Source organism: Marmota flaviventris, chromosome X (assembly GCF_047511675.1).
Source record: "Marmota flaviventris isolate mMarFla1 chromosome X, mMarFla1.hap1, whole genome shotgun sequence".
NCBI classification, from domain to species: domain Eukaryota; kingdom Metazoa; phylum Chordata; class Mammalia; order Rodentia; family Sciuridae; genus Marmota; species Marmota flaviventris.
Window position 1 is genome coordinate 1,284,406 of NC_092518.1, and position 26,360 is coordinate 1,310,765.

The 26,360-nt window shown below is 41.3% G+C and overlaps 1 protein-coding gene across 2 annotated transcripts in view; it reads right to left on the bottom strand.

The window, feature by feature from the left end:
• Nucleotides 1-498: 498 nt before the first annotated feature.
• LOC114106897 (zinc finger protein 709-like) overlaps nt 499-26,360 on the bottom strand; it is a 49,886-nt gene continuing 24,024 nt past the window's right edge. For both annotated transcript variants that reach the window (XM_071606568.1, XM_071606567.1), the window contains 3 exons: nt 8,024-8,150; nt 7,780-7,840; nt 499-7,210 (listed from right to left, as the gene is read on the bottom strand). In XM_071606568.1, the coding sequence (XP_071462669.1) occupies nt 5,377-7,210; nt 7,780-7,840; nt 8,024-8,150 (2,022 nt within the window). In that variant the 3' untranslated portion in view covers nt 499-5,376. The remainder of the gene's footprint in view (nt 7,211-7,779; nt 7,841-8,023; nt 8,151-26,360) is intronic.

The window sequence follows — 26,360 nt, forward strand, 5'->3', positions numbered from 1 at the left end:
CACTTACAATATCAAGAAATATGCTCTCCAAGAAAAAAAAAAATTCTGTTCCAACCCATTGTCCCACTTGGTCAACTCAATTTTGGCTGAATGAAATTTGTGTTTACCTCAGACTACAAGTAAAAACAAAGTATAAATCACAGCCAGTCACAGATGACACAAACACAGTTCTAAATGGGGGCATGTTCCAGGGAGCATAATACATCCAGGGAGCCCTGCAGTCTTCCCCTGGGTGGACACAGGACAGGTCAATGGAGGTCCTTAAATCACACTATCACAGCAGATCAGAACCCAAGTTCTCTGCTGGAGGCCGTCTCTCCTCCTGGCAGGGTACCCAGGGTATGGGCAGAGTATACCAGGTTTCCACAGGACAGGGGTAATTGTCCACCCTGTGGCACACACCAGGTTGACCCTGGGGCCCAGTGTACCAAGACTCCACAGCAGGGGGAGATGCCAAACCTGTGGCATACACCATGTTGACCTGTGCAGAGGGGGGTCTGGCAGGAGCCCATGAGGCTAACAGGGGGTATGTTCCCTGGTGCACACCAAGGCCATCAGGAAAGAGGAATGTGAGTGTGGAGAACTGAGGGGACTCTGAGCTCAGGCAGTGCAGGGAAGAAGGCAACAGTGAAGAGGAGATCCAGGCACAACTGGGTGGTGGTGGCCCAGGAAGTTCATCAGACCCAGGAGTAAATGGGCATCCATGCAAGTGCCTCCTGCTCCAGTCATTAATAGACCCCAGGACCAGCAGTGTCCAGGCCTCTTCAGCACAATGACACCAGCAGAGCACAGCAAGAACACCCAGAAGTATATATCAACATGCAAAATCCTTTGCAGTACAGGGCAAGCACTGGAAAGCAGGATCCTGGAAATTTATTGGCTTCAAGGTCAAGAGGGGTATTGCCTTCATGAAGGCTGACCACCTCTAGGTTGCTACACCCACTGTGGACTTCAAATGGGTCATGACTGATGGTAAGGAAGTTCTGAAGTGTCTGGGAGCCTTGAAACTAGTGCTCCTGAATCCCATCAGAGACTCTGCTGTTAATGTTAAAAGAAAAATTCCTGGCTACCATGTGAAATCTTTTGCCAGTTGAGGCTCTATTAGTGATGTGGGGCAGATGAGGCTGGATACTCAGGAAAACTCCAGGAGCAGACTTATTCACAGCAGGGCTTAGAAGGGTATCACCTAAAATTTTGTGGACCTTGATGTTGTAATTTCATTATCTTTACACCCAGTGGGAGGGGGTGGAGGTTTATTTATTTATTTATTTATTTATTTATTTATAGGACTGTACAAAAAAAACATTTTTGGTTGTTCAAAGACAGTGAATTTTTAATCACTTTTGAGATTATTCAGAGGTCTTCCAAGCTTTACCAGAAAAGAAGAATTAACATCATTAAATCTTCATTCAACACATATTGAGTTCTTTGCAAAACCTTTTCCTGATATTTATTTTAAAGAAAATTATGGTGAGGGTCTCTGGAGAAGCTTATTTAATATTCTTAGGTGCAGAAGGGGGCACCAATACATTAGGACATAAGACTGGGGCCCTCCTTACCTAGTTTTGATTACATGCTGTGCATGAAAAAAAAATCATCACAGGAGGTTCCCAGGGCTACTGAGGTACTTTGAACACAGAGAGAAGTCCAGCCTCGGTTTTCCGGCATATTCCACCTAAGTATTAATCATGGTGAGAAAAGCTAAATTGGATGTCAGTGGTTAAAATTCCCTGCTGTCTCGGGCTGGGGATGTGGCTCAAGTGGTAGCGTGCTCGCCTGGCCTGTGTGTGGCCCAGGTTCGATCCTCAGCACCACATACAAACAAAGATGTTGTGTCCGCTGAAAACTAAAAAAAATAAATATTAAAATTCTCTCTTAAAAAAAAAAAAAGAAATGTCAAAGGAGGTTAAACTCTATTGATGGTTGTTAACCATTCAATTGATAAAATTAAAAAATAAATAAATAAATAAAATTCCCTGCTGTTAGATATGTTTAAGAAAGGGACCAGGTGAAAACGTGGAGGAAAACCTGCAGAGCGGCATCTACCGAGGTGGTCATCAGTGGGGTCCATGCACACAGCAGCAGCAAACTCACTACCTGAGCTAGGGGAGTGCTCAGTGCTAGAGTGCCTGTCTAGCAGGCACAAGGCAGGTTTGGGTCCCTGGCACCAGGGAAAGAGAAGAAATAGAAAGCCACTCAATTAAGTACAGGGCAAAGTATATTTTGAGAAGGTGCCTCTCCAAAGAATACATACACATTACAACTTTTATAATGCCCTTAAATGTGCCTACATACAACACAACATATGAGACTTAGAAGAAACACGGGTGACAGAGTGGTGGTCCCAGAGTCATCAACAGGACAATAAGGCACCAAGGAAATGGAAGAGGCCAGTTTCAGGACACAAAAGGGCCCATCTCTATGGTCCCAGATGCTAGGAGGCTGAGGCAGGGTGACCACAAGTTTGAGGCCAGCGTCACCCCCATTTCAAAAAATAATAATAAAAAGGCTAGGGGGAATCTCAGTGGTGGAGCAATCCTGAGTGAAACCTGAAGGAAAGAAGGGAGCAAAGGAGTGAAAAAAGAGACATTTAGCCAATCTGCACAGAATGCTGGAGTGCACAGGCCTCAACTCACATACACAATGTGTAACCAAACTTTAGAAACACACAAAAGAATAAATTGAGAAGTCATGAAGTAATAATTTGAGAAAAAAAATAGTGGGCAGCAATGTTGTGAGAAAAGTCAAAGAAATCAAGTTGCATTACACAGTGAGGATGAAAGAACTGCACTACAGAGGGTATGTAGAGAAAAGGGTGACTTGATCCTGTACATGCGTGTGCACGTGGGTATGAGTGTGCATGTGTGGGTGGCACAACTCAGCCCTCTCAGGTGTTTGCTTTTGTAGTTTCACTTGGTGATCTAGATAACACACACATGAGCACCAGGCCACGTTCCATAGTCTCTGTGACTCTGTGAAGTTGATTATCTGGTGTCTGGTGCACAGAGGGAAATATAAAATCATTTGTTAAAAAAAAATCTGTAATAGTCTTAGTGATTACTTGCATTTCATTTTATCATAAGATCTTAATAGAAATGAATAGTTTGATTCCTTAAATAGTAAAGCAGTTCTCCCATGCTGTTTTCAACGTAAATTATCTAAAGTAAACTTTTTCCAAGTGGACTTCAGTTTAGTCCAACTGGAAATATAAAAATTTGGAGTATAAGGTGTGAATTAATGTCATTGTGATGCTCAGAATCATTCTAGAATCTTAGAGCTCGAATGGCGTTAGTATACATAAACACATTAAAAAGTAATTCTTGCCTCTGTATCAACTAAGACTTGGAAACTCTACAGAAAGAAGGCACACAATGATTTACATCAAAGTTTCAAGAAACATCCAGGAGCCAGGAATGATAGCACGTCTGTAATCCTAGTGGCTATAGAACGAGAATCACAAGTTCAAAACCATCCTCACCAACATACTGAGTTCCTTTAGAATTTAAAAATCACTTCAATCAAAATTTTAAAAATAAATAAATAAAAACGGGTCTGGATGGGATCAGGGCTTATGCACTTTAGATATGATGATGATGGTGGTGGTGGTGGTGGTGATGATGATGATGATGATAATTAAAATATTAATGTTTATTTTCTCTTGCCCTCAATTCTATGACCCTGGTAATTATATTGAAAACCTCTCACAATTTTTTTTTTGTCAAAACATAAAAAGTCATAAAAATGGACAATAAAAAAGAAAATGAACTCAAGGGAAGAGAGATGAAAACTCTAAAAAAAATTAAAATGCTGCAAATACAGGTTAATACATTTTAAATACAAAGCTTGTGTACTATTCTATATCATACTTCTTCGTACAAAATCATACTACACACTAGATTTTGCCAACTCATACACAGTAAATATAGGATTATGTCATCATATGGGAGAGTTGACAACAGATGCAAAAAAATATAGAGAGAAAAATTAAATCTAACAGGAAGAGATATTTTAACCAGGAGAAACTTGTTGCCTTCACATCTTCATGCTGACACAATTCCTACATCCAATTCAGGGTGCATTCTCATTACCTCTGAATAGACAAAAAATAAATGAAGTCACACACCCTTTTTACTCGCCTACAGTGGTTTTCTCAAAAAAAGAAGTTTCTTGCTGAAGGGGTTGCATAACTGTAATTTCACTGGAAAAGCAGGCTGAGGCAGGGGATTACAAGTTCAACATCAACCTCAGCAACATAGTGAGGACCTAAGCAATTCAGTGAGACCATGGCTAAATATTTGAAAAAAAAAAAAAATTAAAAGAAGTAGGATGTGGCTCAGTGATCAATTGTTTCTGGGTTGAATCCCTGGTACCAAAAAAAAAAAAAAAAAGTAAAAGAAATTAAAATAACAAAATCTCTCAAGTCTAAATAAGTCTAAATGGATCTGAAACAACTGAAGGTCTGACCACATTTTTATATACAAGGATTTTCTCCAGAGTGAGTTCTTCCATGATGTTCAAAAAGAACATGGAAAAGTGAAAGTGTCATCACATTGTTTAAAGAACAGAAGGGTTTTCCCTGATGTGAATCCCTTTATGTCTTTGAAGGAAACCATGAAAGCTGAATACTGCCCCACATGGCTTTTCCACAGGATTTTCTACAGTATGAGTCCTTTCATACAACTGAACAAAACTGAAACACTTGAACACTTACTTGCACATGATTTATTCATTTTGAAATGAATCTTTCCAGAAGAGTCTTCCCAGACCTTATAAAAAACTGGGAAAATTAGAAGACTTCCTACATTAATCACATTCTCAGGGCTTCTCTCTGTATTTTCATATATGAGAAGGAAAGCAGCGCTGGGATGGGAAGCTGACAGAATGTACCAAATCTTCCACATTCTGAGGGTTTGTTTTTCAGTGTGAGTGAAATGACTTTGAAGGCAACAGGAAAAATGGAATGATTTTCCAATCTTCACATATAAAGCTTTATTCAGTTGGATCTAGTAGTGTTTGCCTTTAATCCCAGAGACTCGGGGTCTGAGGCAGAAGGATCACAAATGTGAAGCCAAACTCAGCACATAAGCAAGGCCCTAAAGAACTCTGCAAGTCCCTCTCTCAAAATAAAAAGGAAAAAGGTTGTGGCTCAGTGATAGATGACCACCAGACTAAATCCCCAGTATTATAGATAGATACATAGATAGATAGATAGATAGATAGATAGATAGATAGATTGATTTGGACATGTGAGCACTTTTTTCACTTTGACAAGAAATATTGATTTCCCACATTTCACATTCAAGGAATTTTTCTACAGAAAAATTACTACATGTTAATGAGTGAAACATTATTAACAGAAGACTTTGCCAATTGTTTTCATGAGTATGATTTCTCTGCACTATGGGTTCCTTCATGTAAGTGAAGCTGAGCAGATGTAACAAAGGCTTTTTCACATTGTTTACAACCATAGAGCTTCTCTCCGATATGTATTCTTCCATGTCTTTGAAGTTCACTGGAACTAGCAAAGGCTTTGAAACACCGCTTACACTCATAGGGCTTCTCCCCAGTATGCATTCTTCTATGAATCTGAAGGTAACTGGATGTAGAAAAGGCTTTGCCACACTGCTCACACTCATTGGGCTTTTCTCCAGTGTGAGTTTTTTCATGTTTGGCAAGGTAACTGCAACAAGCAAAGAAATTACCACAATGCTTACATTCATAGGGCTTCTCCCCAGTATGTTTTCTTCTATGTCTGTAAAGGCTACTGTACACAGCAAAGGCTTTGTCACACTGCTTACATGCATAAGGCTTCTCTCCAGTATGAATTCTTTTATGTAAGTGAAGGTCAGAGGAACGAGCGAAGGCTTTGCCACACTGCTTACATGGGTAAGGCTTCTCTGCAGTATGAATTGTTTTATGTGAGTAAAGGCCAGAGAATTGAGTGAAGGCTTTTCCACACTGCTTACATTCATAGGGCTTCTCCCCAGTATGTATTCTTCTATGTCTCTGAAGGCTAATGGACCTAGCAAAGGCTTTGTCACACTGCTTACATGGATAAGGCTTCTCTCCACTATGAACTGTTTTATGTGAGTGAAGGCCAGAGGAATTAGTGAAGGATTTTCCACACTGCTTGCACTCATAGGGCTTCTCTCCAGTATGCGTTCTTCCATGAATCTGAAGGGAAGTTGACGTAGCAAAGGCTTTTCCACACTGCTTACATTCATAGGGCTTCTCTCCAGTATGCATTCTTCCATGAATCTGAAGGTAACTAGATGTAGAAAAGACTTTGCCACACTGCTTACATTCATAGGGCTTTTCTCCATTGTGAGTTTTTTCATGTGAGTAAAGGTTACTGGATGTAGCAAAGGCTTTGCCACACTGCTTACACTCATAGGGTTTCTCTCCAGTATGTGTTCTTCCATGTCTCTGAAGTTCACTGGAACTTGAAAAAACTTTTCCACACTGCTTACATTTAAAGGACTTCTCTCCAGGATGTGTTCTTCTATGTCTCTGAAAGTCAGTAGAACTAGCAAAGGCTTTGCCACACTGCTTACATTCATAGGGCTTCTCTCCAGTATGTGTTCTTCCATGTATTTTAAGGTAACTGGATGTAGAAAAGGCTTTTCCACACTGCTTACATTCATGGGGCTTCTCTCCAGTATGTGTTCTCTGATGTATTCTAAATAAACTGGGGTAAGCAAAGTCTTTCCCACATACGTTACATTTTAAATGTGCATTCCCCATGTGTGTGATCCTCTGCCTTTGAAGACTTGTGTGTGAAATAAAGGTTTCACGATCTTGTTTACATTCATAGAGTTTCTCTCCATAATGAGTTCTTTCATGTCTTCTAAATAAAGAAGGAAAATGAAAGGCTTTCCCACATATGTCACACTGAAAATGTTTACCTACACTGTGTATTCTCATGTGTCTTTGAACACGTGTGGAAGAAGATGAGGCTTCACCACATTGTTGATATTCATAGGGTTGCAACCCAGTATGAGTATCTTCATGTCTTTGAATGTCACTAGAACAACTGAAGACTTTCCCACGTAGTGTACTTTCGTAAGGTCCCTCTCCAGTTTGTATTAACATTTGTGTGTGAACATTTTTTAGAAAAGCCAGGGATTGCCTATAGTGTTTAAATTCACGTGGCTTCTCTTCACATTCCTCCTGGTTGTAGCATTTGTGTCCAGAGTGAGATGTGATGTGCCTATGAAGCAATGAAGGGCATATGAAGTCTTTGGCACACATATAATAACCACATGGATTTACTCTATTAAAATTTTTCTTTGTCCAGGTAAGAACTGGAATCTCATTGAAACTTTCCCCACACTATCTTCTTGGCCATTGAAGTTTACCACATGGCTTCTTTGAAGAATGACCAGCACATTATCAATGCTTGATTCATTCATGATTTTATACTTATTTATAGGACCTAGGCTTACATTACTATCAACATCAGGTAAAGGCGAGGTTTCCTAATGTGTTCAAATTGCCTCAAAATCAAGAGATTGAAAGGAAACAATCCTTTGCAATGCAGCTTCCCTATGGTGATTATCCAAATAGTGATATTCACATGCAATTTCATATACTTTTGGCATGCAAAGTAATTAGAAAAAACTGAATATCTGTTACAGTTAAGTATATATTTCTGGTAAAAAAAAAATCTTATAAGAATAAATATATTTCAAATTGTGCATACTTCTTGAGTTGGTCTGTTTTAAAAATTATATGACAGTCTCAGATTCCCTCAAATACACCTCTTGTGGGTACAATTACCTTAGAATGCTCTCAGAATTTTTGATCTCATCTTCAATATTCTTTTCATCCAATTTGTTTTCTAAAATGAGAGACCAGAACAATCTGTATGAATTCTTAGGACACAGAACTGCTTTGCCAAATTGTAGGTGCCTTTTATGCTGCAATAATTCAACAATATATTCCCTGTTCATGTTGTATATAAATGACAAAAATAAACATGAGTTCTCTATTTGATTATTTTTTAAAAAAACATCATTATTACCTATAAAAGCCAGGTTTCTTAGGATTTCCAGGATCACATCTCTGTAAAGGTTCTTCTGGGAAGGATCCAGCAATGCCCACTCCTCCTGGGTGAAGTTCACAGCCACATCCTCAAAGGTCACTGAGATCTAAAATTTCCCACAAATGTTTACTGGAGGTCAGGAGAGATTGACAGCAGAAGAAATATGTACTCAACATGCTTGATGTCCACAGGATTCTATGAATTTCCATGATTTGGTCCATCAAATCCTTCCTGCACTAAATTCCTCACAAACATTTCAACACTAGAATTGGGCCACTCAGAAGGCAAGCAACTAAGTGTTTTACTCCCTTCCATTGGTGAGTTCACAGGAAGTAAGACAGTATCATGAGTCACTTTGTTAGTAACACCTCTATTACATGTCCTAACAGCCTTCTCTGCTGTGGAGAGCTAATATTAGCATCCCCGATAGTACTTACCCTTAGGAAAGAAAGCTGAGTATGAAATTGTTGCAATCACAGAACACAGCAATTGAGAGAGATTCTGCCAACCACAGTGGGTCACTGTGCCTACACTCTTAATATAGACAACACTGCACTCGCTGATCTCTTGATTCTTTCAGAAAGTCTATTGTTCCTTCTTTAAGGAAATGCCTAGAACAGTCCCCACCCGTGACTTCTGAGCATGGATCACAAAGAAGATTCCCCTACAGACAGCATATAGACAAATTGACACTCGGGTTGCCACAATTTGTGAACTGGGGATTGTGTTCATCTTGTGGGATTACACGAAGAGAACAACTAGATATTTGCAGGTGCATTTCTCCATAACAAAATTAATAAAATAGGAAACATGCACAATGATTAATAAACACAAAAACTTAATGATTTCTCAAGGTTACTGTCAAAGCAGAATGAGGTAAGTGGAAAGATGGAACAAGTCTTAGTTATAACTCAATGACCCAAAGATGTCACCTTGCCCAAACAACAACATTGCAAGGTTTTATAAGTCTCAAAACATTTTTCTTAATGAACAGCAGACACGAATTTCTAAATCTCACAGCAACAGTGAATGTGCAAGGATTGTCAATAACCTATTGAAAAGCAATCACTTCACTACCATAAGGTCATGTTCCACATAGCCATGTTCCATTCAAGCACACTTTGGTCAAGAGTGGGCCACATGTGCACTGGTGTCTGTTGTGAAAGAATTTTCTCCTGCCTGTAATGATGGTGGTTCAAACAAACCTAAGACAGAAGCATTTCCAGGGTGTGTAAAGAAGCAGGGTTGTAACCCAGAATCCTCACCTATCTAACACAGTTTGGGTGTGAAACACGCCACTCCATGTACAATCATAACAATACTATGATGTCTGCTCCATGATGGAACAGCCAAAAATATCACCTACCAGAAGGTGCCCCTGCTACTGACATACAACAATTCTCAAGGATTTAAAACATGTGATCTCCTGAGCAGCACATATCAGCAGAGGTGAGCAAGAGACCATGAGAAAGGCTTCAGTGGGCTGGCCTTCACAGCATGGAAAGATGAGTGAGAGCAGGTGTCTTGGATACAGATCACAATGATGGTCCAGGCAAACTGGAATCTGGGTGGCCAAAGGCACTATAAGGCACTATATCCTCAATTCTGTAGACAAAAATCCATTTACTATGCATTCAAATGTAAAACACTAAAACACATTTAATGAGCTTACAAGAAATTTTATTTTATTTATTTATAGGGCACTTAATGACTGAGCCACATTCCCAGCACATATGCCATTTTGACACAGTACTCAAAAACTTCCTCAGGGCCTTGTGAGAGGCTGAGGGTAGCATTTAAATTTATAATTCTTCTGCCTCATCCTCCAAGGCTGCTAGGAATACAATCGTGCACCATTGCACCTGTAGAAATTTAGTTTTGTAGAAGAACATGTTATACAATTCCCTAATGATTAGAAGAAAAAAATATTCAACACTGAGAGCAAAATGACACAATAGAGAGCCTGGAATCATCTCAGTACAGCCATGAAATAGAACAGAACAACAATGTCATCATGCCCCAAAGCCCTGAAAGTTTTCCAACAGCTCCGTGAAGCAGTCATATGGAAGAGTGTAGTGCAGCAACCATGGTTTGACCTTCAGCCTGACCCTCTATGACTCCAGACTACACACAGCACATCTTCTTCAGTTTTGGGACATTCATACTAAAATCACCATGAAAATATATATATTTTAAATATTTTGTTTTTTAATTGTAATCGAACTCAATACCTTTATTTATTCATTTATTTATTTTTCAATGTGGTACTGAGGATTGAACCCATGGCCTCACATGTACTAGTGAGTGTTCTACCACTGAGCCACAACCCCAGCTCAACCATGGAAATATATTAACGCCTAAAACTAACTCTCAATCTTCTTCATCAGAAGTAATCACTATAAAAAATAGGCAGAAATTCCTTAAAAGGATTTAAGTAAACAAACAGCCTGCAAATAGCAAGAAAGCAAACTATTGTCTACCCACTCAACCATCACCTAAAATTTGACCAAGAAAGCTTCAGAGAGTTTCTTTTAAAAATCAGGTTTTAAAAACACCCAGGTCTAGGAAGCTGAGGCAGGACGTTCTCAAGTTCAATGCCAGCCTTAGCAACTTAGTTAGGCCCTAAGCAGGTTGGTAAAATTCTGAATGAAAGATAACAAAAATAAAAGTTAAGGGGGAAGGTGCTGAGGATTTGGTTCAGTGGTTAAGCACCCGAGGATTTACTCCACAGTATGCTCCCCCAAATAAAACCACCGAGATATACTGATGAAAGAAGGAAGTTCACACAGACTAGGAGGAAATATTAAAGAGGACCATGACCCACATGCTCAGCACTGGTTGCTCTCCAGGTGGGGATCTGCAGAGCAAAGGCACAGCAGGGTTTTAAATAGCACCACTGTGTGTTAAAGCACAGGCCCCAGCACAACTACTCACAAAAAACAGACAAGTGAGGTTTTGCTGTTTCTACTGTTATTCTCTAGTTTCTGGTATTCGGAAAAATGAGGCCAAGGGACACTGAGATCTGGCAGTAACAGTTTGTTAGTTGCACTACACCCCAGAAAAATAATTCCCAAAGCGTGAGCCCACAGAACATCAGGGCTTTTACTTTTATACATAAACAAGCTTTGAGGACATCAAGAAAGAAAATTGGGGCAATATATTGGACAGTAAATTTTTTATTTCTTATATGGGAACAAGCTTGCCAATGGCCTAAAGACTCATACACATTTGGGACTTTTACTATGCTCAACCTGAAGAGGGATTGTTCTTTGTCTGCTACTTTGTTGGCTGCTTCTGCTATTGCATTACAGGTACCTGCAGCTGTTGCCAGCCCTCATGGTGAAATGTCAGAGAGCACAGCTGGTGGGTGTCAGTCTGCAAAACCACAGCCTATCAGCTCTGAAACTGCTACAGTTTTCATTCTGTTGGATGATCTAGCATTCAGGGAAATTTTTCAAAGGAGCTAAATACAAAATAATTTGCTAGACATAGCTCAGACACCTAGTCTCTAGGCAAAGGCATGAAGCCTTCAACAAACAGAAACCACAGAATAGGACAAAAGGAAGAAACACATTTTCTTTTTTTTATTTTTCAGTTGTTGATGGAACTTTTTTCAGTTGTATGTGTGTTGAGAATCAAACCCGGTGCCTCATGCAGGCTAGGCAAGCGCTCTACCACTGAGCCACAACCCCATACCCAAGAAACATACTTCATTCACTTAAAAAAATATACAAAGAATACTGAGGAACAGCAAAACATAACTCATGAATGGAAAATAACAGACGTGAGATTGACCATGCCTGAGTAAGATAAGACTCCAGAATCCCTGGGATAAATTATGTTTCTATTCATTTATTCATTTGTTTGTTTATATTTTGTACCAAGGATTGAACCAAAGGGTGCATAACAAATAAGCCACATTCCCCACTGCCCTATTTTATTTTTAATTATTTCTATTTTGAGAGAGAATTTCTCTAAGTCATTCAGTGCCTAACTTGATGAACCTTCCTGGGAAGTTGTGATCCTCCTGTCTAAGAGTCCTGAACTGCTCGGATTAAAAGGATGTGGGGGCCCTAGGCTAAATTTTCAAGTAACTCTCTTGAATTGTTAGTATGCATGCACCTGAAAAAAAGTCAAAATACATCAGGCAGAGACATACAAAACTTCCCAGGATAATGAAGAATAAACTGCTACATTGGGAGACCTCACCACAATACTGCTGGGTCTGTGATCATGTAGCAGAGCAACAGACAGGAGGGCTTCCCTGGCCATTAGTCAAAGTGAAACACACAGCCTTCTCAGGATCACAGTACCACCACCCAGAACAGGCCACATTCTGAGCCATAAGCCTCACCTCAACAAATATGCAATGCCAGTGAAATCCCAAGTAGGCTCAAAGAACATGGGAGTTAAAGCAGAAATCAGATCAGAAGCACCTGGAAAACCTTTAAGTAAAGGGAGATGCAACACAGGGCTCTAAAAAGACACAGGAGGAAGAGGTGACTTAAGGGCAAATGTGACCATGTTGAGAAAAATGAAATATAAAAGTCCAAAATGGGAAAACAGCACAGATGGTTCACTGGGGTTCTCTACAGCATCCAAAGCACATTCCAGAAAAGAAGAGATAAAAGCAATCATTGACCCTTGTACTTAAGGAAAGGAGAGAAAAAAGAGCAAGGTAAGTATTCATTAAGCACATGCGGGTAAGAGGGGGTGTTGGTGAAACCACAATCATGAAATCAGCAGGGGCTGGTGCTGGGGCTAAGCTGTATCTCACTCTCCTTGCATGTGTGAGGTACTGGGTTTCATTCTCAGTGCCACATATAGCACCAGTGAGACACTGGGTTGAATCCATACCAGCACATCAAAGTAAATAAATAGAAGAAAGGTATAGAGAAATACAATAACGTTAAACAAATAAGAAACCCAAAGACACAGACACTACCCATTAGAGTTAAAAATAGCCACCATTACCATCCATGGGCTCTTCAACAATATCATAAACATGCACTTGACACAAATCTGATAACTTAGAGGAAGTGGCCCAATAATTTCAGAGAGACCATCTCCTACAACATACACAGAAGGACAAATACACAAAACACACGGGCCTCTGCCTACTAAAGAAACTGAATCAATAACTAATTATCATCAAAAAAGTGAAATGTAGGAGTTTTAGACATCCTACAGGCTGCCACCAGGTCCTCCAGAACTTCCACCAATTTTCTACATTTGTTTTGAGAATGCAGAAGCACAGGAAACACCTTCTAATTCCATTGGAGGCATATGTTACATTATTATCAAAATTATCTTGATAAAAGGAGGAAGCTATGAATTACTCTCATGATCATAAATGCAAAATACCTCCACAAACATTACTTAACTGAATCTAAAAATAAATAAAAAGAATTGCATACCAAGTGCAAGATGTTGAAAACACTGGAGACTACAAGCTAAAGAGAAGAGGTGTATGATACTATGGGTGATGGTTCACTCGAATGTTCACTTTGATGGAATTAAGAGACACTAATGATTAATAGGCTTCTGGGTGTGTCCATGAGGCTGTGTCTAGGAGTGATTGGCATGTGGGATAGCAAACTAGAAAACCTCCCTAAGTGTGGGTAATGTCATCCAAATAGGATGGTGGCTTGAATGGAATAAAAGTTGCAAGAACTTGGTAGCAGCTGCAGATGCAAGCTGGATTCTACACAGATGGGTTTTCCACTGCTGCTGTGATTGCCTGAGGATATCAACTTTTCCTTCTTTACTCTTCCAAAGCTGATTCTGCCAGTGATTCTCCAGGGAGTTTCCAGAAGCATTAGATCTCAGACTAGGATAGCACCATTGATCCCTCTTGTTCAGAGTCTTCAGCATCTTGGGCTGCACAGCTACTACTTCTCCAGCTCCCCAGCCAGCAGACTGCCACAGAGGACTCTCCAGCTTCTGGTTACCTAGGACAATCTAACAAATCCCCTTTTTGTATTCATTCTTCCTGTTGATTCTGTTCCAATGGAGAACCCTAACTAATGTATTATAGAAGACTACAATTGCTCTGAAAAATAAATTCAATAAAAAATGAATCAACTACCACACCATGGAAGATTCACAAATATATATAGAAGAAACAATATTACATACTGAATACCTTTTCCATAATAATGCAAGAGTAAAGGAAAGAGGAAGAGTTATATATACAAATTTCAAAACTATGAAGAAAAGCAAGGAAACTGATTTTCAATACTGTTTCCATTTTGAGAGAAATGGGGTGACTTATCTCATTAAAACTCCTGGTTTGGTGGAGTCCACTTAAAATTTTTGCAACTAGGAAAGTCAGGGCAGGAAGATGACAAGACTGAAGCCAGTCTCAGCAATGGAGCAAAGCCATCAGAAACATAGTCAGACTTGGTCTTAATCAAAAATTACAATCAGGAAAAGAGGCTGTCACTGAGTGACAGAGCACATTCCTAGCATGTTTGAGGCATTTGGTTTAAAACATAGATCCACAAAAAAAAAAAAAAAAAAAAAAAAACAAAAACAAAAACAAAAAAAAAACACAATTAAGGTACTCTGTCCATCTCCAACTATAACAAAATTAAAAATAAATTTAAAAATAAAAAATGCTGGAGATGTGCTCAGTGGTCAAGTGCCTCTGGGTTTAATCCCTAGGAAAACACACACCCACCATCAAAAAATGCTTTCACCAACTTGAAAGTATTTGTTGAATGACAACAAGCAGGAACAAGTCCCTGGCTTAAATCCCACCACTTAATACATAATAAATCAATAATTGTCCACTTTCTTGGGCTGGGATATAGTTCAACAGTAGAGCATTTGCCAAGCATGCATGAGGCCCTGGATTCAATCTGAAGCAGGGCACAAACACACACACACACACAAAAAAAAAAAAAAAAAAAAAAGAAAGAAAGAAAAAAACACACAATATAACTCTACTAAACTACATCACATGAATGACAAAAAATGTTTATAATCGGAAAAATACAAAATGAGAGGCATAAAATACAATGAAATTAATAGAAAGACAATATACTTTCTTACCAAGGAGATTAAGGAGACTGAACTTTCCCATGATCTACACTCTCTGAAAAACCCTGAGCATTTTAGAAAATTCTGTGAAATCCAGGGCCAGGTGTGCTGTGCTTCTTGGTGATATTAAAAAAAAAAAACTACTTCTAATAGTGAAAATAGGAGACCATATTTAAGATCAGTCAAAATCTTGTAGTGATCACAGTGAGTGTAGACAGAGTATTCATGTAACTCCCAAATTTCATAATCTAACAGCCCAGCTCCCAAAGTGGTGGCTTAAGGATAAGGCACATTTTTTTTTTCTTTTTGATTCTTTTGATTGAACCCAGAGGCAGTTGACCACTGAGCTGCATCCCAAGTCTTTGAAGTCTCACCAAGTTTTATAGGGTCTAGCTAAATTGTTAAAGCTGTCCTCAAACTTTAAATCCTCCTGCCTCAGCCTCTGGAGAAGTAAGGAGTACCACTGTGCACCACTGCACCTTGCCATAAATTAGGATGTTTACTAAATGGAAATGTAAGTAGGCTTTTTTTTTCCACTTCTTTTTTCACTCTTTCATCATATTTAGTGCTGAATAAATAAACTTGGGCCTCAGATAAGTGAGCAGATCATTTCACAGTGATAACCACAGATGGCTGGTGCTGAGGGAGCAAACATATCAGGCTCAAGAGGCAGGGAAGGTCCCCCTGCCAGCTGGGACATCCTCACACCTGGTGTGCTCACTGAAATACTCCATGATCACTCTCCCATGAGACCTAGACCATGACTCCAGCCTATGAGGCTTTTCAGATTTTCACAGCACTGCACTGGGGTGGCTGGTCCTTACGCTCTGGGAGAGTTTTTGCTCTTCCACACTGTGAGAGAATGCAAGGGTCAGGAATCACTGGTGACCTGGCCCCTCAGCACCAGCATCCACAGGCTGACTGTCCAACTGTATCCAAGGAATGGGAACAGGGCTTGGGGAAAACAAGATCCCAAGAAGTTAGTTGTCTAGATGAGACTTGTTCCAGGACATTCCTTTGCCCCAAAACCTCAGTTTATCCCCCAAGAGGCTGTACCTCACAACTTAGGCTGTCCCCTAAGAGGAGCTGACCCAGGGCCTAAAATTCCTTGAACCATACAGGACACAGGACAGCTGTGGGCACATGGTGGCAACTCAGGAAAGGATAGTGGCTGAGAACATAGGACTCTCTGAGGTATCAAAAGAAAACCAGCCTGAGAAATCTGATATGCTGTCTATACCTAAGAAAGATAAAGAGAGAAGCACAGGATTTTCACAGGTGTGAACTGAAGTTCTCTATGAACTTGCTTTATATCAATGAACCTTCAGACCACATGACTTTGGGAAACTACACCACCATGAGGATAGTAAAACGGGGTCCTGGATGAATGGCAAAAATTCTCATCTGATATCTTAAGCCCTTTAATAGCCAATTACCTTAATTTCTATATTAGTCCCAAATTCTCAAAACAAATGCACTTCTCAGAATATATTACCAACCTTACCTGACATATAACCACCATCTTCCAAAGCTAACAATGTATTTAACAGACCTACAGAAGAAATCCCCCCCTTTTTTTTCTGTAGCCACTCATCTGATGATCCTACCAATGCAATTGCTTAATGTATTCATACATAACTTTCTTTTACAAATGACCTTGTCAGCCAAGCACAGTGGGGCACAACTGTAACCCCAGCAACTTGAATAGGTCAGGAGAACAGCTAAATTCAAAGCCAGCCTCAGCAACTTAGTGAGGCCCTAAGAAACTTGGTGACATCATATCTGAAAATAAAATATAAAAATAGCTGCAGATCTGGCTCAGTGCTTAAGTACCCCTGGGCTCAATCCCTGATATTTAAAAAAAATGTAATCTCTTCCTGGTTAAAACACATACATCATTCAGGATAAGTTGAATCCACATTCCTGAGTATGGTCATTAGTATTTGGGTCAAAATAAACTATTTTCCTCAGGTATGGTGGCCAGTGCCTTTAATTCCACCACCTAGAGAAGCTGAGGCAGGAGGATCAGAAGTTCCAGGCGAGGCTGGACAACAAAGCCAGATCCACTTTGAAAACAAAATTTAAAAGGGCTGGAGATGAAGGGCAAGAGAATAAATCAGACATTTTATCCTATTTGCATATGTGACTGAAAGACCCCAGCCCAATAACTTTAGGCCCAGTAATAAATCACCAGGGCTTGCTTCCACACCTGCACAGACGTCAGATGTATTTTTCAGAAAATCAGTTAAGTGTAACCGATTAAGAAAGGACAGGATGGTTGGGAAAGGAACCAGCACGGTTGGGCAAACGGGATCATACAATGAAAAACCATACAAAGAATAACAAATGGTTTTTATGTGGTTTTTCCAGGAACCTATAGTGAAAAACAAGTTTACCCTTTAAGTGACCTATATGCTGGATTCAAAAGAGCCAATGAGATACCTGTTACTGTGCTAGGAGGGAAAATGACCACTGTACCCTATAAAAGATCTGTACCCCAAAGCCCGGTGTGCCAGTTCACCGAAGCTCCGGCTGAGGTTTCGCTGGGCACCCGCAGGCGCCTGTGTATCAATAAATCACCTCTTGCGTTTGCAGCCAGTGCCTCGTGCGTCTTTCTTGGACAGGGAATCGGTGGGTCTTTCATGACTACATGACCAGTGTGAATGGACATTAGGTACAACCAGGAAAAGGAGAAGTTACACTCTATTTACGTATAATGTGTCAAAATTCATTTTACTGTCATGTATAAGTAATGGAAACCAAGTAAAATAAATAAATAACTTCTGCCCAAAACAAACAAACAACAAACAAAAAAGGGCTGTGGATGTAAACCAAGATCCAATATCCTTAGTACCAATAACCCACTGCCTTATTTCATTTAAAGTAGCTATTTTATCCGAACACAGCATGTGTCAAGTGACTATTCTTTTCCCTCAAGTATGATATTCAGAAACAGAAAACAAAAGTGTTATTCTTGCCAGGGACAGTGGCACAGGCCTGTAACTCCAGGGACTCAGGAGGCTGAGGCAAGAGGATCACAAGTTGGAGGGCTGGGCTGGGGATGTGGCTCAAGTGGTAGTGCACTCTCCAGGCATGCATGCGGCCTGGGTTGGATCCTCAGCACCACATACAAATATAGATGTGTCTGCCCAAAACTAAATAAATAAATAAATATTAAAATTTCTCTCTCTTAAAAAAAAAAAAAAAAACAAAGTTGGAGCGCAGTGTCCCAAGCAACTGGGATACAATCTCATTTTTCTTTTTTAAATTGGGGGGGGGGGGGGCGGTATGCCTGAGGATTTCACTGATAAAGCTTCTCTAGTTTTGATCCCCAATACAAAAACAAAATATTGTTTGAAATACATCAGTAGAGAAAAAGTGAAAATTAATAGACTGTGTTCATTTGAAACACAGGAGGAAGACCAGATATTTATGACGGGAAGTGGAAAAGATGGTGGCATTTTAGAAGCAGGAGGCAACTGCAATTTGAAAGACCTACAGCAGCCTTCAGAGGAACTAAACTGGGGGAAGGAAAGTGGTTTTGCGATCCTGCTTCCTACACATTTGGAAGAGTGGGGGCGGGCCACCAGCAGGGAGGGGAGGGGGAAGCTGGGGACCTGAGCCGCCCATTCAACAATGGAAGCCACAGGACGGAGCCCAGGGCAACCTCCAGAGGTGACTCCGCCAGGCTCTGCAGCTCACCAGTTTGTGGGGGACCCAAGGCAGGTGCTGACCACGTACCTTCAGCCCTGGACACAAACTCACCATTTTTGTCTTTCTAGGGGACCTGGAGTTCTCTCGAGGACCTCAAGGCAGCAGAGACCAAGGGGAACACAGCCTGCTCAGAATCACTCAGGCCTTTTGGGCAGAGCACGTGGGGAGGAGCAGAGTTGGTGAGGAAGAAAACCCCGCGAGATTGCGGAAGCCCGCCTTTCCCCTCTGTCCAGGAACCTGATTGGACAGTTCCACCACAGCATCCTTAATGGGCCTCCTCTAGTCAGGCCTCTGCATTGTGACTGACAGCTAAGGTTAACCAATCACTAACCAAAATTGCCTAGAGTGGCAGATCCTTGGCCCAAGCCCTTTTCAGGTGGAGCTTCTTGGCTGGGCTGGGAACTAATCCAGGTGGGAAACCTTTGCTTGAACGTGGTACAAATGGTAACATCTGGGATTGAGCTCTGGCTGAGGGAGACTGCTTTCCCAGCACGGGTGATGCCCTGGGTTTTAACCTCACCACAGAAACAAACAACAATTAAAAAATCAATAAAATACAGTTACTTAAGGAGTCTAAGGCAGGAGGAGCCCAAGGTCAGGTGAGCATTGACAAATGTTAATACTGTTTACCCTGAGGAGTCCTTGTCCCCCCCCCCACCCCAAATCCTGCAGTATAACACCGGAGAAGCAGGTGGAGAGTGGAAAGTGGAAGGCTTTAATAAGAGAAAGCACAAAAGACTCCCCCCACCCCAGGAAGAAGGGGACCCAAAAGGCAGAATCCCTGGAAGGGGGAGGTCTTCTCCCTCTTAAACCTAAGGTCTTCTTTTGTCCTCCCACATTCCTGTTTTTTGTTTCCCTTTATTGTGCACATGGTAGGGGATATGGGGATATGGGTGGGAAGGACAGAGGGTGGGAAACTGGTGGACTAGTGGGGCGTGGAGCAGAAACCTGGGCAGGAACAGCCTACGATGGTTTGATTAGCATCTCCCTGTTTTACTGGGAGCTACTTCTTTAACCTTATTTGGGACCTGGCCAAGGCCATGGGGACATGTAAACTTACTCTTCAGGTTTTTTTTTTTTTTTTTTGGTTTCCCAGGCTCAGGTAGGATTCCATTTTTTTTTTTATTGAACCTTATATTAGACTCCATTTACCTAGCTACACAAACTACTATCTTTCAATCTGGCTTCAAAAACAGGGAGATCCTAGCTTAAAATAAAATAAAGAGAGTTGGGGATCTAGCTCAGAGGTTGAGCCCCACAGAAATTATCCCACAGAACCTCAAAGACAAAGATACCTACATGCATATAGTATCAGCTGGTGTGACCTCAGGCAACTTATCAAGACATAGTCTCAAAAGTTTTAAAACAATATTTAAAGATATTACATATATCACACATGTATGATATCTAAAAATAAAAACAGTTGCAGTAATTCTCATCACCTTCTACCACTGATCTTTCGAGGAGATAGCATGAGCTAAGAAAGGAAGCAATTGTGTTCACTCAGTGTTCTCTCCCCAGCAGAAAGGGGGAAAACAGGGGAGGGGAGTCAATCCTCTTAGGCAGCAATGTGGGCTGGAAATAAAATGGATGCCTTGTGCTTAATGTCCATGTTCTACATTCCACTATTAGGGGAGTTCTAGGAAGCGACTTGACTCTGGTGATCCCACATATCAGGTCTTCTGTTTACCCCAAAACCAAACAGAAAAGGTCATGATGAAAAGCAGGAAAGGAACTTTGATCAGTGAAGCTACCCCAGGAAGACAAGGGAACCATGTCCTTAGCCCTCTCTTCAGGGGCTGTTATGGAAAAGGGTAATTGAAAAGCCAGCCTCTACCTCAGAGCAAAGCCTGTCCAAGGAAGAGTGCCTGTCCTTTGTCCTCAGAACACTCCTAGGCTCATGCTCACCCTGCTGAGTTGTTTATCTACAAATAACAGGAGAGATCTGCTGTGCCATGTGTCCCTGACTCAGTCAGTCTAGGTGGGAACCCATAGCAACACCCCCCACCCCCCTGCAGCCACCAATCAGCATGACACACTGAAATACCCGGGATATCAGATGACCCTCCCAGTAGTTTATGGTGGTTGATAACATGTTGGGAAACCATGTAGTTCAGCAAGTACCCCCTCATGGCTTAAACCATCCCCCTCTTTTACTAGCCAATCATCCTTACCCAAATTGTTCCTGCCAGTGAATGTGCTAATCATGTTTTAGAGTTGTTTTATGATTTTCCCGTGGTGTGTGATGATTTGCTAAGAGATGCTATGATGTATGTGAAGTCCCTGCCTTCCCCAGAGTGTAGAAAACTGTGGTAAACCCTGGACTCGGGGCCTCTCAGCATAACCAGTTGCTGTGTGCACGCGGAGGACCGAGCTAGCTTGCAATAAACACCTCTTTGCTGCTTACATCGATCTTGGTCTCTGGTGGTCTTTTGGGGGTCCTTAATTCAGTCATAGGCATGCATGTAGAGGGAAAATTGTATGTATGTTTGGTGTCATCTGTGACTTTGTTACCGCTGTTGACCAGTGAGTTCTTGCTTCCCCAATGTTGAATAATAACACCAGAGAAGCACTCCCAGGCAAGGTCATAGTGGAAAATAGAAGTTTAAAGGACTGCAGAAAAGACTTCTCCTGGAGGAAGAAGGGGACCCAAGAGATGAAATGGTTGTCTCCCATTTTTATAGCTGAAATCTTCATTTAGCTTTCCCGCATTCCTGTCACATTCCTGTCCTTTGTTCTGTCAAGGGTGGGGCACAGGTGGGCCAAAGGAGTATTCTGGGCAGGAATGATTTTTGAGTAGCATCTTCAAGTGTGCTGGGGACTGTCATTAACACTGCTTTGGGATGGGCTTTGGCCTTGGGCTTCTCCTGAACTTCATTAACATTCCAAGAGTTGTTCAACTTTTTCCAGAATTCATTCTAATCATGGCCTCCATTTACTCCATACCAGACCCGATTTACCTAACTACACTGACTACCTAACTTTAAATCTGGCTTAAACTTCAGGCATCTGTGGGTCTCATAAAATGTCAGTGAGATCATGGTCACATGCCGCCTTGAGACACGTAACCCCATTGCACAGGCTGACCTGAATTGACCTCTCAGGAAGGGTCCCCTCCCATGTGTTCTTTCCATGTCAGTGGTTCAGAGGCACCAACATTTTCAAGAGAAGCCACAAGCCCACCTGCTCCTGCCTGGTAAGCACCATATTCCTAGATGCTGACCCAGGGCTCTCAGCTTCCTGGGTTTCAACTGATAGTTAAACCAGAAAGAAACACTAACCCTGCTCATCTCGGCCCATAAAGCCTGCATATGAAACCCCGCTTGGGGCACATATGGCCTGTGGTGTTGATACCGCTGGTTACTGGGGAGGAGTTCTGCCCCCTCACACGTTGAAGTTTGAACATTAGAGAAGCAAGCCCAGGCAAGCACACAAAGCAGGGTTTATTTTAAAATGAGTAACATAGACTTCTCCCCAGGAGGGAGAGGGGGGACATAGTTGGTACCCTGGCATCACCAGAAGCAAGGTGTTCAGCCTTTCTATGAGTCCTAGGCTTCCTTTGTTCTCCATTCCTTTCCCCTTACCTTTCTCCTTCAGGCCTTGGTGACTAGGCCCAGGAATGCTTGGTGAGATGGCACAAAGGTGACAAACAGGGGGGCTGAAGGGGGAAGGGCAGGATGCAGCAGCCAAGGACACATTAACAACCTTATGGCTCACTGTAGGGAGGGGCAATTCCTGGGACAGGCTAGCTTAGCAACAGGAAGAAGCAAGGGCAGGTTCTTAATAAGGGTGGATCAAGGGCTCTGAAGGAATTAACATTTCTATCCCTCAGGGGACAGTCTCCTAGACTCACTCAAAATTGGCCTTCTTGATTCTAACTGACTCCATTTACCTGTCTGTACTTACTGCATGTCTATTTCTGGCTTCAGTATCTACCCCTTCCCAGAAAGTAAATACAATTTTATTTTTACTCTTAACTTGAGTTGGTGAAGTCTTTCATATCTTGTACACTGGCCCAAATTCAGTCTACTTACCCATATTACCAATGACAATGGGGAGGGGGGCTTATATATAAATAGTCATATTCCCCCAAGTGTGGAATAGTGGCCACATATCCGTGGAGGGCTGAGAACTCAACTGTAGGTGCTTCCCCTACCTCCCCCACCCCTGGGCATTGAATCCATGGCAGGGATACAGAACCCCTGGGCTCCATCCCCAGCCCTTTTTCTATTGTGGTACAAAGAAGGTGGGTGGGAGCATAAATGTAATGGGTTTGAGAATTAAACTCTTAAACTCCTTCTAATTCCTTAAGATTGGGAGCCATCTCGTCCAAAACTCATGAAAACTAATTTCTGTTTTACTATAAGTTACTGTGTTTTCTAACCTTGCTTAGAATGCCTGCCCATCCCTTGAAGTCACTCATACCTGGCTCCTCCTGGGCAGACAATAACCCTCTCTGAAACTTCAGCAGTACCCTTATGCTCGAATTCAGGACCCCCAAATCACCACCAGAGACCAAGATCCATGTAAGCAGCAAACAGGTGTTTATAGCGAGCTAGCTGGGTCCTCTGCATGCACCCAGCAAGTGGTGACAGTGAAAGTTCCTGAGCCCAGGGTTTGCAGCAGTCTTATACACTCTTTGGGGAAGGCAGGGACCCCACATACATCATAGCATCTCTTAGCAAATCATCACACACTGTGAAAAAATCATAAAACAACTCTAAAACATGATTAGCATATTCACTGGTGGGAACAAGTTGGGTAAGGGTGATTGGTTAGTACAATAGGAGGATTCCATTGAACTGATTGATTTAGGCCACAAGGGGCGTATGTATTGAACTACATGGTTTCCCAACATGTTATCAACCACCATAACTACAGGGAGGGTCATCTGGCATCCCAGGTATTTTTCCTGTCTCATGCTCATTGGTGGTTGCTAGGGGGTTGCTATGGGTCCTCACCTAGCCTGACTGAGTCAGGGACACCTGGCTCTGAAGATTTCTCCCATTATTTGCAGACAAACAACTCAGCAGGGTGGGTATGTACCTAGGAGTGCTCTGTGGGTCTTTCCAAGGACCAGGGTTGTTTGGATAGTCTTTGCTCTGAGGTAGAGTCTCCTTGTTCAGCACCTCATGAATTTTGATGTTGGAATCTGAATTTATTCCCTACCTTGAAATGTTAAGCCATGTAGTTCATTAACCTACTGTCTGCCTTTGTGTTATGCTTGCCAAAATCCTGTTATCTGTAAGTTCTCAAGACACCCCTCATTGCATATTTTGGGCTATAAAACTGAGTTCCTAGAGAGCTGGGTTAGTGATCTCAGAATATTTAATAGTCTAATATTGTCTGGTTCATTAAATCTGGAAAAATAAGAATTATATCTGGGTATCCTGAAATATTTCAACACAGTAGCATTAATCATCACAGTGAAACAATGAAACACAGATATATTCTATCTTAACTTTTGCCTGGGGCACACTACTGCTCATTGATGATGTGGTCCCATCTATAAGTATGAATACCCAATACCAAATAGAATTTAAATTTCTAATCCTGTCTAATCAACAACTGGTATATATTTTGGCCTCAGATTTGGCTAATATTTTCTGTTTTCTCTATTTCAATAGCATTCTACTGCAAATTGTTTTTACCACTGAAAAGACCAAATAAATTTTCAGACTACTCATCAGTCTTTCACAAATGACTTTGAGCAGAGACTCACAGCATTCCCCTTTTTCCAGGAGCACAGGTTTGATCTTAAATTGCTGACATCATCCTCCAAGGGTCCCTGGCACACTCCTTAAATACAGGAAAATCTGACATCTTTTAGGCTGCACTTGACCATGTGGCAACATTTTTTTTTTTCCTTATCAGTCTCACTTGATCTCCCCAGTGACATCATCTATAAATCAGAGACCTCCATATGGATTTCCTCCACCAAAAATCTCTAAGACAGGAACTCTTAGCACCTTCAGAGACTCCTGCACAGCAGAGGATTTCACAACCACTTCATGATAAGGAGACGATGGCCGCTTGTGAGACTATGAATTACTGAGATGTCCCAGAGCAGGAAGCTTCCGGTCAAGGCCCTTGCTATATCTATATTTTTAAAACCCATAAAGCAATATAATGTATGAGCCCATCCACCCATCATACAGTTTATGAAAACTTGTTGCCTAATGAATTTTTGTGGAGAGTACCAGAAATTGAGCTTAGAGGCACTCCACCACTGAGCCACATCCCAGCCTTCTTTTCTTTTTTTTTTTTTTTTTTTTTTTTTTTTGTAGAGACAGGGGTTCACTGAGTTGCTTAGTGCTTCTCTTTCCCGGAAGCTGGCTTTGAAATCACAATGCTCCTGCCTCAGCATCTCGAGCCACTTGGAGTACAGGTGTGTGCCATAGCACATGGTGATTCACAAGCATTTTGAAAATTTCACAGTCTTTCATAAAATTATAACAACAGTTGCAATTTCAATCTACTGCAGGCCTTCAAAACTTCTAGTATGCTATACCATTAGTAAGCCTCTTCATATTCATCTCAGTTTATTCCACAAAAGCATCACTCTACAAAAGCTTGTGGGTAGGGCTGGGGATGTGGCTCAAGCGGTAGTGCGTTCGCCTGGCATGCATGCGGCCCGGGTTCCATCCTCAGCACCACATACAAACAAAGATGTTGTGTCCACTGAAAACTAAAAAATAAATATTAAATATTCTCTCTCTCTCACTCTCTTTCTCTCTTCAGAAAAAAAAAAAAAAAAAAAGCTTGTGGGAAAATGCATACATGAAAGAAAACATGAGACTCAAGTTCCAAGAGGTTACTTGTTAAGGTGTTTGGTGCCAAATAATATCTTCAGTATAGCAAAGAATATTTTAATTCTCATTTAAATCATTGTACATCCTCCCAACTGGCTCAGCTACACACCCAAACACATCAGAAGGTGGCCCTCCACCTGGCCCACATGCCAGCTCTATTGCCCAGAAGCAGTAGGCATGTCCTCTCAGGAGATTCTGTAGCCCTCTCAGCAGCCTGATTCCTGCACTAATGTACTTACCAAGGCTGAACTCCTACAGAGAATGCCTGCACCCCAGCATAGTTGCATTCCCTCCAGAGCTTCATGCTGGCCAGTAACAAGCCTGTAACTCCTGCCTTTGGCAAATGATTTATTACAAAGCAGTCCAGACTGCATCAAGTGCTCACATGCCACTATGCAATATTTCTACTGAATCAAAGATGAAATATTAGAAAACTGCCAAACTGTCTCATTAGGTGGACAGAAAGTTTTCAGCGATCATGGGAGCTTCAAAAACTATCTTTTGAGACTAAATGCTGTGGGATAGCTTAAGCTGTATTTATTAAAATCAGAAGTTCCACAGCACTCTCTTTTCACCTTCCTTTCCAAATGAACACTATGAGAGACACAGCAAATGGCTGGTAACAAAGATAACAGTGACAATCACTGATCTCTATCATGTTTGCCATCTTAAATATTCGGACACAAGTACATAAGAAACTCTGCTCAATGACCACACAAGACCCATGACTCTTGAATATGTTGTGG